This window comes from Anabas testudineus, chromosome 3 (genome assembly GCF_900324465.2).
Source record: "Anabas testudineus chromosome 3, fAnaTes1.2, whole genome shotgun sequence".
Taxonomy (NCBI): domain Eukaryota; kingdom Metazoa; phylum Chordata; class Actinopteri; order Anabantiformes; family Anabantidae; genus Anabas; species Anabas testudineus.
This window is the reverse complement of record NC_046612.1, coordinates 3,338,753-3,352,789: the sequence shown is the minus strand read 5'-3', so window position 1 is coordinate 3,352,789 and position 14,037 is coordinate 3,338,753. Positions and strand designations below refer to the sequence as shown.

At 40.0% G+C, this 14,037-nt stretch overlaps 2 protein-coding genes across 2 annotated transcripts; one reads left to right on the top strand and one right to left on the bottom strand.

Moving 5' to 3' along the window:
* The first annotated feature begins 221 nt into the window (after positions 1–221).
* Positions 222–5,749, top strand: LOC113174012 (interferon regulatory factor 1-like). The gene is made up of 7 exons (XM_026377638.1): positions 222–357; positions 461–560; positions 3,179–3,358; positions 3,458–3,634; positions 3,722–3,774; positions 3,865–3,955; positions 4,636–5,749. The coding sequence occupies exons 1-7, from the start codon at positions 268–270 to the stop codon at positions 4,758–4,760; spliced, it is 816 nt and encodes a 271-aa protein (XP_026233423.1). The 5' UTR covers positions 222–267; the 3' UTR covers positions 4,761–5,749.
* Positions 5,750–7,199: 1,450 nt separating this feature from the next.
* On the bottom strand, positions 7,200–14,037 carry cdc42se2 (CDC42 small effector 2). Its single transcript, XM_026378019.1, has 5 exons — positions 13,934–14,037; positions 11,129–11,371; positions 10,482–10,583; positions 10,325–10,403; positions 7,200–9,318 (listed from the first exon to the last, which is right to left on the bottom strand). Exons 2-4 carry the CDS (start codon positions 11,180–11,182, stop codon positions 10,329–10,331), a joined length of 231 nt encoding a protein of 76 aa, XP_026233804.1. The 5' UTR covers positions 11,183–11,371; positions 13,934–14,037; the 3' UTR covers positions 7,200–9,318; positions 10,325–10,328.

The window sequence follows — 14,037 nt, the reverse complement described above, 5'->3', positions numbered from 1 at the left end:
ATACATAGAGTTTCACCCTGAAGAGAAGAAATGCAGTGTTTCCTGTAACTGGAGGAGTTACCTAAGCAGTGAGCATGGTTATTGGAGGAGGAACAAGATTGTCACAACTGTGTGAGCTTTGATTGGAAGAATGCAGTGGAGGAGGAAGAGAGGAAGAGTCTCAGAGTTACCTGATTTAATCGGAGCTCCTGAGAAATTTTCTGTTACTGCTGAAACTCTTGTGTAGCTGGTGACACCATTCTGCACACCTGAAGTTTAAACTGCAGCATGCAACAACCGGTCCGGCTGAGGCTGAGGCCGTGGCTGGAGGAGCAGATTCAGTCTGGGAAGTATCCCGGAGTCAGCTGGCTGGACCAGGTAGGACCCCTCTATGTCACCATCTCAGCATCTTATACACACACATACACACCCGGGTGCAGCAGTGTACCATGTTCAGTGCTATTTGTTTGTATTTCAACAGTCAGCACGGATCTTTCAAATTCCATGGAAACATGCTGCTCGTCATGGCTGGAGTATTGACCGGGATGCTACACTCTTCAGGAGCTGGGCGATGCACACTGGTAGGAAACCCAAACAAAAACGCACATATGTGTTTTATCTATCCGCTCCTAGTCTGTCCATCTGAAACACTGTGTCTGATACCTTGTACTGCATTCTTACAGTTTCACCTGCATGGTGGTGCTTTGATACAGAGCAACCTATGAGTAAAACCAGAGGAAAATGAATGTTTGTTGTCACTTGTCAGTGGCCTCCTGCGCTCAGAGTCACGGCACTAGAGCATCAGTTATCAATCAGGAAATCAATTAGTGAAATCAGTATGTATGATCTCAGAATATATCACAAAGTGCCCAGTGTGTGTTCACCTGTCATATATTCACACTTGTAAAACAGAAACGCCTTTGATCCCCGTTTGGTTATCGGAGCTGTACAGTGTCACAACAGTAAAGTTGAGCCTTTCCCTGACGGAGGCCTGTCTGTGTGGTGTCTCCATGTTCTCCCCGTGCTTGTGTGGATTTTCACATTTTAAATCAATATATCACCCAAAGAAAACCAAAAATACAAATGAGCGACCTCTGCTTTCCCACCTGTGAAGAGAGCAGTGTGTGCATTCGTTTGTTCCCTTCACAGTGTCCAGGTATGCTGGTGGTTAAGGTACATACCAGCTGCCAATGAAGATTCAATGATCCAAACATAGAAAGATAAACACTGAGTTTTTGAATGTCACTGCAGTTGGATAATATTTAATGACACCAATCGGCTGTTTGTTCAGCAAATTAGTTAAACCATCCTGATGAGATTGTCCTGCAAACCTGTTTCTTCCCTAGCAGAAGTGTTTCCAGTGAAGAGCAGTACTGTAAGGTTCAGCCCACGTCTTTCAAGACGAACTACATTCCTCTCAACAGCTATTTTCCATCAAAGTGATGAGGACAGGACATTAACCTAAAAAACGCAGCTAAATGTTAATTACAAACAAGCCACAGATAGCTCAATGCCCCATTGTATGTGCAATTATCAAGAGCAGGGAAACACATTTAATTGTAATTCATACAGAATAGAGATATTTGGACAATCACTCAGTGTGAATTGCTTTGGTGCCATAAGATACATGAACATGTACACACGTGTCAAACTAACCTCATATTATTGTGTCATGGGAAAGTCATGGTTTGTGACCGTAGCTCCATCACGTTGTGGGAAAGCTCCAGTTCAATTCAACTGCTGTAAATGTGCAGGGTGATCATGTTGCTGTCAAAGTACAACAGGACTGCTCTCCAGGAGTTTAACATGTCACAATAGGTAATACTATCATCACCATAGTTTAAAAAACTATAGATGCTTAAAAACCTGTGGAGAGCGCTTAGGCCAGTGATGACTGTGGGAGGCTGTGCTCCTTTTTCTTCTTGGCAGCGTTTAACTACTGTAAATGATCCGTAGTGGATCTTTTTAAGCTCCAGTGGCTCTCAGTTATTCTCAGAGGACTGGCTCTGATCCAAATCACACTGTGGAGTCACATTTGAACATGAAGTCACTTGTGTTGATGATAGATGGACCCCAAGCGGATGTTAGATTATGTTTCTTGAAGCTAGCAGCACAGCTAAAGTGGTTACAGTCACATTAGGAAACATAGAAATGACAAACGTGCTGAATAATGACACTAATGTAGATCTGAATGATTTAAGTTCCTGCTGTGAGCAAATACACAGATGCACTAACAAGCACCTGGTGATGTGTAGAGCTGTTGAATTATTCTTCTGAAAAGGAGATTACAGTAAAATGTTCACTATCCCCATTGTAAAACTAGTGTAAAACAGGTTGGGACATAAATTGAACTCTTGTCTGAAGAAAGATCTTTTCAAAACATCCTTTTACACATCTTCTAACATCCAACATGTGCTAAAGACACACGACAGGCTGGGAAGACAGAGGAAAATCTAAGTGTTTCATTTTAAACTAGTTATTTATTTGTGAGTGAGGGAAAGTTTTGTTTTAGTCTAGAGGAGATGCAGCAGGGTGCTACTCTGTGTTTACTTTCAGTTTTTCTTAGAGAGAAGAGTTGACAATGACTCATATGAAAACCATGCTTATTGGAAATCTGTAGCAGGCTCGTGCAGTTTGACGGCCAACTGTCAGTGTTCAAATCTATTTCAAATCATAAATGACCCAAACTGAAGAATAAACCTGATAACCCAGTAGAAGGTCACAGCAATCATATTTCTAGGACGTTTTCTTTTGACTTCTCTTCTGCCGTGGCTGCAGTGACACACAGGTGTACAGTACAGGTGTGCTCCGGGACACCGTGACAGTACCATCACATGTGGTTACAGCTGCATCAGCTCTCACTTCTTACCACAGCCAACAGTTGTGCTGGAGGCGGTTAGAAATGAAACAGAGGAGAGGGCAGTTGAGGGACAAGTTAATCTTTAAACCAGCTGCGACAGGAAATGAAGAGTTCAGAACTGAAACTTATTTGCAGTTTAAACTTCTTTTTTTTCCCATATACAACCTGGAGACGCCTCAAGCTCCATTTTCTGTATTTGTTGATCAGTTTGAGCTAATTTAATTTTAGTCAAATTAGCATAAAGCAAAATTAAGGTCCAAAAACTGAGGATTAAAATGACACAACCGAGAAACACACATTAACAAATCAATGTTTGTCCCTTTTGCTTGATCACTCCAGGACGGTACCGGCCAGGCAAAGACAAACCAGATCCAAAGACGTGGAAGGCAAATTTCCGCTGTGCTTTGAATTCTCTGCCCGACATCTGTGAGTTGCGGGAACACAGCAGGAAGAGAGGCAGCAACGCCTACAGGGTCTACAGGATGCTGCCCAGCACACAAACACACAGACGTAGAAGAGGTAGGACATGCACGTAAACTGTTGTTGTCCCCACGGGCCGAACAGTATTTTAACAGACTGACCTTCTCTGATGGTGCTGCCCCTCCTCCACTGTCTCAGGTCTGCGGTTGTTCAGCAGGCCCAGAGAAAGACACACGAGTTTAGGAGATGACACATTCAACACGCACACTTGGCATCCCACAACAACAACGACCGCGATGACAGCACCCATTTCAGACACACCACAGAAGGTGGAGGCCACTGCAGGAGACACATTCAGCAGCAGTCAAACACACGGTGAGAGGTTTGTGGTTCTGCATGGTGACGATGGGAGACAGAGCTGTGCTGGCCTGAAGTCCATGATAGCTTATTGTTGTTGTGCAGGGATGTGGGAGAACAAACCAGAGGACCAGGAGCAGAGTGAGGCGGTGTTCAAGGTATCAGAGCTTTAAATAACTGAATCAAACTGAACTCATTTTGTTTTTTCTGCCTGAACACTGTGGTTTATCCTGTTGCGTCTGCCACAGCTGATGGACCACCTAAGCAATACTGACCTCTGGAACCAGACTGGGGAGCATAGAGGATGGAGACCACACACACTGTGGGACCACTGGCAGTGTAAGTGTGTGTGTACTTTGAACATTGCTGTGGTCTAGTAGGTCAACAGGCTTTTGATTCTTTAGGCCTCAATTGTATGTTCAGTGAGCAATCATTCATAACGTGGAAGATTTAAAACGTGATAAGGTGAAATAAGCCTTCACTTAATGAATGTAGCACTTTTATTTAAAAGATCTGCTGCCTCACAACATAATGATTACGTTCACTATGAAAACTGACTCACATAGTTTAGATGGATGGATGGATGGATGGATGGATGGATGGATGGATGGACGGATGGATGGATGGACGGATGGATGGATGGATGGATGGATGGATGGACGGCGTAGATGATACATTTCTACTGCGCAAAAAGAAAAATCCTTCTTCAAAACTCTTCAAGACAATTAGACTACTAATTAGTAATGGCAGGGCTCTGCTGACCAAGGTTGAAAATCGTGTATTAAATATTAATGCACCTTTAATGCATGCTTAGTATTACAATGTTGTATTTCAGGCTTCCATTTAATAAATCTAACTCATATATCCATAAGACAGATTATGTGCTGAAGTAGTGGGGAAATATTTGTGTGTGTGTGTGTGTGTGTGTTAATGTATAATAATGCACAGCTCAAACAATACAGAGCTCCATCTGTTTCTATCATTGCAAACAGGTTTAAAAGCTGTTTTCTGTGCTGCAGGTGCTGGTGATGATAACCCGTATCCTCCGCACACAGAGAACTACAGTGATCTGTTTGGTCCCAGCTACATCAAGGAACTCAGTGACTGGTCCACACATCAGCAAACACTGATGCCGCAGCCGTGAGCCGACGGCTCGTCCTCCTGCTTCTTGCATTTTCTGTGTGTTTCATTAAAAGCAGTTTAACCTTGAGGCTTTCTTGCTAACCTTCAGCTGTTCTGCTGAGTTGTCCACTGAAATAGAGAAACAAGAGAGCGAGAGCAGGCAGACAGTGCTGCTCTGTCAGTCAGCTGCTCGGTCACTGCGTTTGCTGAGCGTGCTGACATGAATATCCTGTTCCAAGCCAAGCTTTGTCATCATCACTTCAGTGGGTTCACTGAAATGACACCAAGCTCAAACCACACATTACACTGTACACAGATCTCATTTCGCCAAAGTGCAAGATCAGTTATTGCTGTAATATTTTACTGGCTTTAGCCATGGTCGGTGAGTGCAGACAGAGGCGGACAGTTTGTGGGTTTATCAGTGAAGTTCAAAACTCCCATTTTTGGCCATCAGATCCTAGAAGACTAAAATGTATATGTACTGTACTTTATCGCCTGTAGACTTTCTTCAGTGTGTGATTCCTGTACCTTTGTTTTTCCATATTTTAAGACTTTCTCCTTTAGATACTCGTGAGTGTTTTGTTTTCTTTTTTTTTGAGGCACCAAATGTCTGTACAGGCAGTTTATTTTTGTTTTGTTTTTATAATTATTTTAAATAGGTATTTTTTAGTGTAAAAGCTAGTGAAGAACATTATTTTCTTTTGACCTCTTCAATAACAACTTCTGAGAGTATTTATAAGCTTTTGTATTTTTTTTGTATTTTTTTTTTTACAGTTATTGCATATGTATCTACATCCTCTAAAAGCATTATCGTAAATTTGACAGCACAGTTTGAAAACACGGAGTGTTAGAGATACCCTCACACTGTTTATTTGGTTTATCAAAAATGGAGAATTATTATTCTGTCGAATGGATGTGGTAGATGTAAGAAGCTGACCTGTAATGTGCTGACTTTTTGTTGTGACTGTGTAAATCCTGTGTATTTATTCTGTTTAAAAAGCACAGAACAAGCGTTGTTGTGTTTGTGTGTCAGTGAATGCAGCACTTCCTTGTTTGAGCACTTTATTTGCTTAAATAAATAAGATGTCAGGCACACCCCGTAACTGGAGAAGGAAATGCTCTGGTAATAACCAGCAGGGATTTGGGTTAGTACTTGGCGGGCTTTATAGTGGAAAACATTCGCACTCATCACATGATGCACATGTACAAATTATGAACAGTAATTATGGTTCCTTTGAAGCATGCACAGCATTTAAGTGGCACACCTTAACCCACTCCAGCTTTTAATTGCACCTGCACCTTGTGCTGAAGCTGATTAGTGACAAAATACCTGACATTTCATATAAAGAGTCACCAACACAATGCACTAAGTATCTAGTTTTATGGTGGTAGAAAGTACGGCCATAAATTTAATGTTCAGGTACTTTAAGTATTTTAATTTGTTGTTGCTCACTACCTCCACTCTACATTTCAGATGTAAATATTATTTTTTATTATCATTTGTTTTTATTATTTATTTGACAGACTAGTTTTCTTTTTGAGTTTCCATAAAAACATATACATTGATAAAAATCCTTCCAGTTAATTAAACCACTGGTTTCTAACCTCATTGGCTTCTCATGTATAGAGAAATATCTACTTGTGACCTCATGTCAGATGCCTGACAGAAGGAGATATTTCATTCTTATATTCATTTTCAATAAATGTCTGTTCATCTCCACTGGCTCCCAGTGAAATCCAGAATCCAATTTAAAATCCTTCTCCTTATATATAATAATAATCTCCTGTATAAAGCACTTGATGATCAAGTTCCATCACATCTTAAAGACCCCATTGTACCAGATTATCTCAGGCTGCAGGTTTACTTATGATTCCTAAAGTCTCCAGATGTAGAATAAGAGGCAGAGCCTTAATCTATCAAGCTCTTCTGTGGAACCAGCTTCCAGTTCAGGTTCTGGAGGCAGACACCCTCTCCACATTTAGGACTAGACTTAAAACGTTGCAGCGGTACGTGTCCAGTGTTTGCTTGGTTTGTTTGGCCCAACCAACCTGTTTAATGTTTTGTCTGATGCTTCTTTTCTGTTCTCTCTCCTCTTTCCACTCACCCGAACCTGTCCAGATGGAGGACCACCCACTCTGAGTTGGTTCTGCTGGAGTTTTCCTTCTCCACTGTCGCCTAGTGGGATCTGTTTTGTTTCTAATAATAACGTTAATAATAATGAACAGTGAGGTTGTTTTGATGTCTTTTGGTGCAGCTGAATTGAACTGACCAAAATAGGTCAAAATATCTAATATTTAGAAATGTTTAGAGAGTAGGGCCAAAAAACAAAACACCCACACTTCATCTGCCATTAATCATCAGTCTGCTGAGTATTATGTTTATTTGTGCTGTCAGTCAGAATCAAGTTAATCATCCCTTCTCGGGATTCTGGCCTGAAGTGAAAACACAGAACACACAGGCTGGTGAAACATCAACAGATAACATTTATTTTGCATTGTTTGTTCTGGAAAGATGCAGGAAAATAAGTGAATTTCCCCTGAAGTGGGAACTACACATCAGCAGATCCTGAGGGGGGAAAAAACAACAACACTGCTCCGACTCTTCCCTCCTCTGCAATGTTATACAGAAAAGTGACCAAAAATATTACCCTGAATACATATAAACCATTGATCCATTACTTTTATGTTACGTATTTACAGTATGAATCAGAAAATAAGTCCTGTGACAAGAACCCCAAAAGGAACCAAAGTTTGAAGTCACATTCAACCAGTCCACTAGCACAGCCTGCTGGTCATGTAAGATACTGCAATCAGCATTTAGCCCAGTGCTGGAAAAACAAACTCGACCACAAATGACTTTTTTTGTCACACAGGAATTACTACAGAAACATTTAAACAGGTACAATAGATCTGTGACAAGGTTTGGGTCTGATGAATCACATTATTATATCTGAAGGTTGGCAAAGGTGGTTCTTATTGTCATTTGTGTCTGTATCTTATATTTAATGTTGCCTGGTACCAACTTCACAATTTCCATTCTTGTATCATATATATTTTGACAATAACACTAATTTAACACCAATCTACACAGACCTTAGCTCAATTTAATATTAATACAACAACATTCTGTTTTTTCAAATGATGCACAAGAAGGACAATCACATGCATTAATACATCCAGGCCTGCTGGTGTGCTCAACACATCTGACTTTTCTGATTAATACTTTCAATGGAGCCTAGAAATATACGACATTACCCGGGAACAACAAACGTAGCAGCCAGCAAATCAAATGGAGAACATCAACTATAGTCTGATCACGAACAATCAATAACTAACAATCAGTGTAATCAGTACTAGCTGCATTTATTGATCCCAAATAGAAGAAACATCTGCTCAGAGAGACAGAGGGTCAGAGGGGCGGTTTGAAACTACGCGTCATGATAAATGTTTTAGACAGAAATAATCTTGACATCACACAGGGAACACTGAAGCAACGTCCTCGCAAACCGCTGTGCACAAAATGGATCAGATTGGGTTGAATGCCACGTAGTATTCTGTATCAGCTTCAGCAGAACTGTTGGGGTTTGATGAAACGCGAAACTTTTAAGACCTCTGCCAGATTAAAACGCAATAATGTCCAAGAAGTCATGAAAAGACACAGAATGCAACACAAAGTGTCCTGGTGAAAACAGAGGGCACAAATAGGACACACATGAGGTAAACTAACCTTATCAACGCAAACCCATTTCTCTGGAGGTGGTAATTTAGCTACTTTCAAGTTTATTTCTTAACCTACAGTTGGTACACAAGAAGAAAAGGCATATAAAAATATGAATCTTCTTGAAACCACTAAGCTCAATACAATCTACGCTAGTAAAACAAATGAGCATGACTTCAAAAGGCAGATTAGGAAGGACATAGTTTATTAAAATTCTATATGATTCAACCTAAGTGAGTATAAAAAAAACCCAGTTGAAATCAATGCAAAATTCCTAAGCAGGTGTGAGTGTACAATGTATGGTCCAGTGTACTCTACGCATTTCAAGTTTATTACAAAACAGCTATCTTCAACCCTGAAAGCAACTCAGAGAATCAGGAGTATTTCTCAGAATAAAACAATGAACATTTTGCCGTGCTACCTGCTACCTGTCCTCTGATAAACCTCTGAGAGTGAATAAGGAAACTGAATGTTCCCAATCTCCGGCGTGGCCCAGCCACCATGAGGTCTGTTTACAAATCAGATAATAAATACAGGCATCGAAATGGCCTACAACAGAAAATATTTTGGAAAATATTTTCCTCATGCATACACACAAGCATACGTCTGACTGAGATTTATGAGCTTTCTAAACCCTCTTATCTACTCTTAACAGTTACTCTGTACAGTGCAACAGTATGGCAGCAAATGGATAGCAGTGCTTTCATAAAAAAAAAAAAGAAATGGAAAATAAAAATATATACACAACATTATGGAAAAGCAGTAGTTTCATCTTTTGGTCCTGTGTCCGTCATAGACACGACTGCTTTGTGAAAATGCTTCCTCATATCAACAACAGTAGTTTTCGTAAGACTGTGAAGAGCTGTGGGGGAAGAAAAAAGTGGAACAAATGTTAGGATCTTTAAAGCGGTTTGTTTTCTCAGCCCAAACCTGAAAATTTCAACATCACATCTGAGCTTCACGAGGAATTCACTTCCTATCAACAGTTTATAAATGTTCAACATTGTACAGCCTGAATGTGTTTAGATGAATAAAGTGACAAGAGTTGAACCTGGGTAATCTCTGGTTAAGGTGAATTATTAGTGGTGAACCAGTCACCTGAGGCGAGCAGAAGGCCACTGCCTCAAACACCAAACTTCCTCAAAAAAATGTAGAATTAAAAAAAAAAAAAAGAACAAAAACAACAATTGCTCATTTTAGTGACAGCTGAGCCTCTGTCACAAGGAAAATGGATGCTGTTATCATTCCAAAAAGGCTAATCAAGAGGAAGGCAGACATTCATTCCTTCAAGGAGCGAAGAATTCCCAGAATGAAACATGACTATATACGGTATATATGGTACAAAAGGGAGCTGTGTGGCATTTCACCAGTTTCCTTTCTAAGCTACAGAAGAGGAGCTGGTTGTGGTGTGTAAGCATGTTTTACCATCATTTGTTATGATAAAACATGGGTGGAGTCAAGGAAAGTCTTCAAGTTTCGATATTTGTATTTCTTCTTACCAATACAGCGACAAAGCTCAAAGTCAAAGTCTCACGTTACACAAAGGCTGAATTATATTTCTGCTTATGATTTATTGCCCAGAAACAGCAACTACATACTTTCCAAATGAAGCCATTACCTCGTGCAGGTTGTTAGTCAGTGTTTACCAACAATGCTGCACTGCTGTTAAGAATCTTTTAGTGTATGTCGACCCCAGTTTTTCATGTCACCTGTAGGTTATTGAATTCTCTCTTGAAAACGAGAATCTGCCTCCTGCCTTCACAAACCCTTATTTGCATGTCTGAGCTGGGCTTGTATGGCCGTGAGGTAGTGAAATTTCTGTGGCTGGATATCAGTTCCACAAAAAGGCATGAAACAACATTTCTCACCTTGTTACAACTGCGAACCTTCAGACCCGCCATGCGAGTAACCCCCTTTAGATTTCATCTGGGCCTGAACGAGGTCCACCTGCAAACACCAAGGTGTGATTGTCATAAGTGCAACACTCTGCTGGTTGAATATTCAGAAAAGAGGACCAAAACATACCGATGCCAATCCCAGGCCCATGTCCCCTGATCCTACGTGTGTGGTGTGAACAAAGTTTGTTGGCTCCCCGATCATGGAGCGATCGATCCGCCGCCGCCGTTTCTGAAAAGGCAGCAAATGGATCACTAATCTTACCACCGTACATACATTTAATGTGATGTTACTAATCATTAAGTATGAAGTGAAGGAGGAAGCAGAGCCTACTCGTCCATGTCCTATTTACATTCTGAAACTGTCTCTTAAGCAGTGGACGTGTTTTCCCACAAACAACAACATTCCTCATTTCTTCTAATCTAATCTGTTGGTAGATGTGTTACTGTGACCGAGGTTGTTCACTGTCACAGTAACACGTCCCAGTCAATCAAAATAACCATCATATCAGAGACCCTCAAACTTTACTATGTAAACCATAATCAAAACACGACAGACACAACACAACCACAATATTCCTTTTAAAAAGTATAATAATAATAAATGTTTTTTTTTATTATTTTAACAGTTTTATTAAAATTGAAAATTTGGGGGTTGCTCTGTCTAATAATCCACATTCCATCTAAAACATGTCACATGAAATTTCACTTCAAACAAGAGAGCTGCCTTAAAGATGAAGTAAACCACTTTGTCTTCCAAGTGTGTTTTGTACTCACAGGTTGTGGCTGCTCTGCAATGCAGCAGCTGAAACAAACCCAGAACTCAGTCATTCTGAGGATGACGAAGAAGCCGCAGCAGTTTCCTCTGTCTGTTCAGACGACTCTGTGCGTCTGTCTTCCTGTTCACTGTTAGCAGAGCCACAAACACACCCCGGAAACTGATGACAGAACAAAACTCTGGTTTTCTTGGGGTAGACCGTTGGCACAAGAGCTGAGCTCCCAATACAAGTCAGCACACTCCTGTCATGAAATTTGTAGAAAAGAAAAATCTTATTTAACTCAGACACATTTTCTCAAATCATCCATAACATTCACAGTTATCTATTATTATAATTTTTTGTTGTTGTTTATTAATCAGTCAAAAAAGTGTGGATGTTTGTAGAATTCATAGGAGCAGTAACAACCTACATATCTTGAGGCAGGAACAATGATGTACATCTGTATTGCTGTATTATTTCAGTGTTAAAGCTAATTAGAATGTGAAAGATATGAGTCGGTTTTATGGTCAGGCTGCTATTTTCAAAACAAACTGCCATCACACCCACCTACTGTATAATTATATATGCACTTCTGACTTCCTCATAAAAAGTAAAAAAAATTGTTGTACATATATTTATATTCATGTTCTGAAGGTGAAGTCCCAAAATAGGGAAACTGGGTCAGTGCACTGTGTTTTTCAATATGGGATCTGAGGAGCCACCTTCTATAAAGACAAGTAATTCAAGTGATAAATGTGTTTCGCTTTTCATTATGTGGGTCACTTCATGAGGTAAACAACAGTTATTTGACTGTAAACTTGGGTTCTCGTGATCAGCCTGTGTTTCCCTTTTTTAGTATGCCGTTATTAGTAGTACAGCATCAACAAGGTTTCCATTTTAATTAATATCTCATGGGAACTGAAATGACCTAGAGGCTTATTTCATTAAAAGAAAATGACACATGTGAGAAAATGACGATGAAAATACATATGCAGTAACTACTTAATATAACAGTATATAATGCCTGGCATATGCTTTTATGGAGCAGTGAAACATTTATACAGAAGAGTGTAGGTCACATCATTTCAAATGGGTAAACTAAGACAATATTTTATATATTTATAGGACAAAGCTGGTGATTTTCTATATTTTGTTAACCAACAATGAACTGAGTCTACTCACCGTGACTCTGTGAAACCAGAAACCCTTTCACTTTTTTACAGTAACGCTGGTTCTTAACCTTTTGAGCTCTTTTTAAAAAGTATTTTATAAAAATACAATAGATGGAATAAGCGCAAGTCAAGTTCAGGACTCGAAGACGTCACAGTGAGTGATTCATTCGTTTTCAGTTCTTGATAATAACACAAATATAGAAAATCACTGGTCTTTTCCTTTGAGATATGCATCGCGTGTGAAGACACACATTGACAAATGTTCTGATCACACTGTGACTGAAAGTCAAGGGGATTACATGATTATTAAGGTTATCCGAAAATGTAGTTTACAAGTATTAAAGGTACTGCAGTTAAACTTGTATACGCTGGAGTATAATTACCCATCAGTGTAACAGTAAGACATTTCGAAACATGTCAGGTCTGTGAAATTATTTTCGGCCTTGTATAACATTACCTGGATGAGGGCTGCTAAGCAAACAAGTAGCTTTAGTCGAGTGATGACTAAACTTGAGTACAATTTTAAGATAATTGTACTTTACTTCATATATGTTTTTATACTTTTCCAGATGATACTTATTTGACAGCAGATGAACATGCAGATTCTCAGTAGATAATCATTCCACTAATAAATGATGCTCTTCTATTCTCCGGCTCCACTTTCACCAGTCGCTGCTGGTTTCACACCAACTCTCTATAATAACACACTGACCTGAATGTTCTTTGACATATTTTCACCCTTTAATGTCTGTCAAGGAATTGTTTTATTCTTAAACCCAATCCTGTTTAAAATACACTGTTTTCTTAGTAGAGTACTTGTACTTTAAGTAAACTTTAGAGCTAGTACAACTTCAGTAATGGAGTATTTTTAAGGCGTCGCTTGCACTTTTTCATCAATGTTGAGTTCGTGTATTTCTACCACCTGACTGTGTATAACATTACGTGATAGCAGGCATTTTTCAGCCATTATCTGCTGTCAGACAGGAATTAGTAGTAGGATCAAATGATCTGCCAAATGCGAGGAGCTCGCTGACAAAGTACATTTCCTAATTTGTGCCTCTTGCTCTGTAGCTGACGCTTCACATCGCTGTTACCGTGACCTGAATACAGGACAAACACATTATCATCTGCAAGAGGGCAGAGGTGTCTAGTGTTGATCTCGATGACTGCTGTAATCCTGAATAAGATTACTCCCTCTGCCTCTGATGTCGGATTAGATGAAGGTAATCGGTATTTACAAACAAATTCACCTTATGTAACATTAACTTCGCGCCGCTGCGACAAAAGACACACGGCGATAAAAACACAACTGGCCGCCATTCAGTGCAGCTACTAATGGCATCCCAGGGTATCAGACCTGATTTCACTTGAACAGCTTTTGTACAGCGGAGTCGTTGCCTGCAGCAAACCAGCGTTTGTTAGATTAGCATTATCGGCTGCTAATAGAGTTAGCTCACGGGCTAGCTAACGTTCTCCAGCTCCGTTGACAGCTAGCTTAGCTAGCCCGGGTAACTGAAGCCGTTTCGAAATGAAAGGACTTAAATGTCAAACAAAGACGAAGTTCGAACAAATGTATGTTCATGGCAACCATTTAGCAGTCACTCAATAAATGGATTTCTGTGAGGTATAATCATTTGAGATGATAAACTTACCAGATGGCGGCCGGTTTCCCGGAGTAAAAGCGAACGATCGACTGAAGCTAACGAAAATGTAAAAAACCCAGGAAATGCGCTGCTTGGTGACGTCACCACACTTC

Bases quoted from the DNA above. Each gene is read 5' to 3' on its own strand.
- cdc42se2 (XM_026378019.1), bottom strand. From the start codon at position 11,182: ATGACTGAGTTCTGGGTTTGTTTCAGCTGCTGCATTGCAGAGCAGCCA. The intron at 10,584-11,128 runs GTGAGTACAAAA...CTGCCTTTTCAG, and splicing joins TTGCAGAGCAGCCACAACCT to AAACGGCGGCGGCGGATCGA. The intron at 10,404-10,481 runs GTATGTTTTGGT...TGGTGTTTGCAG, and splicing joins TGGGCCTGGGATTGGCATCG to GTGGACCTCGTTCAGGCCCA.
- LOC113174012 (XM_026377638.1), top strand. From the start codon at position 268: ATGCAACAACCGGTCCGGCTGAGGCTGAGGCCGTGGCTGGAGGAGCAG. The intron at 3,359-3,457 runs GTAGGACATGCA...CCACTGTCTCAG, and splicing joins AACACACAGACGTAGAAGAG to GTCTGCGGTTGTTCAGCAGG. The intron at 3,635-3,721 runs GTGAGAGGTTTG...GTTGTTGTGCAG, and splicing joins CAGCAGCAGTCAAACACACG to GGATGTGGGAGAACAAACCA.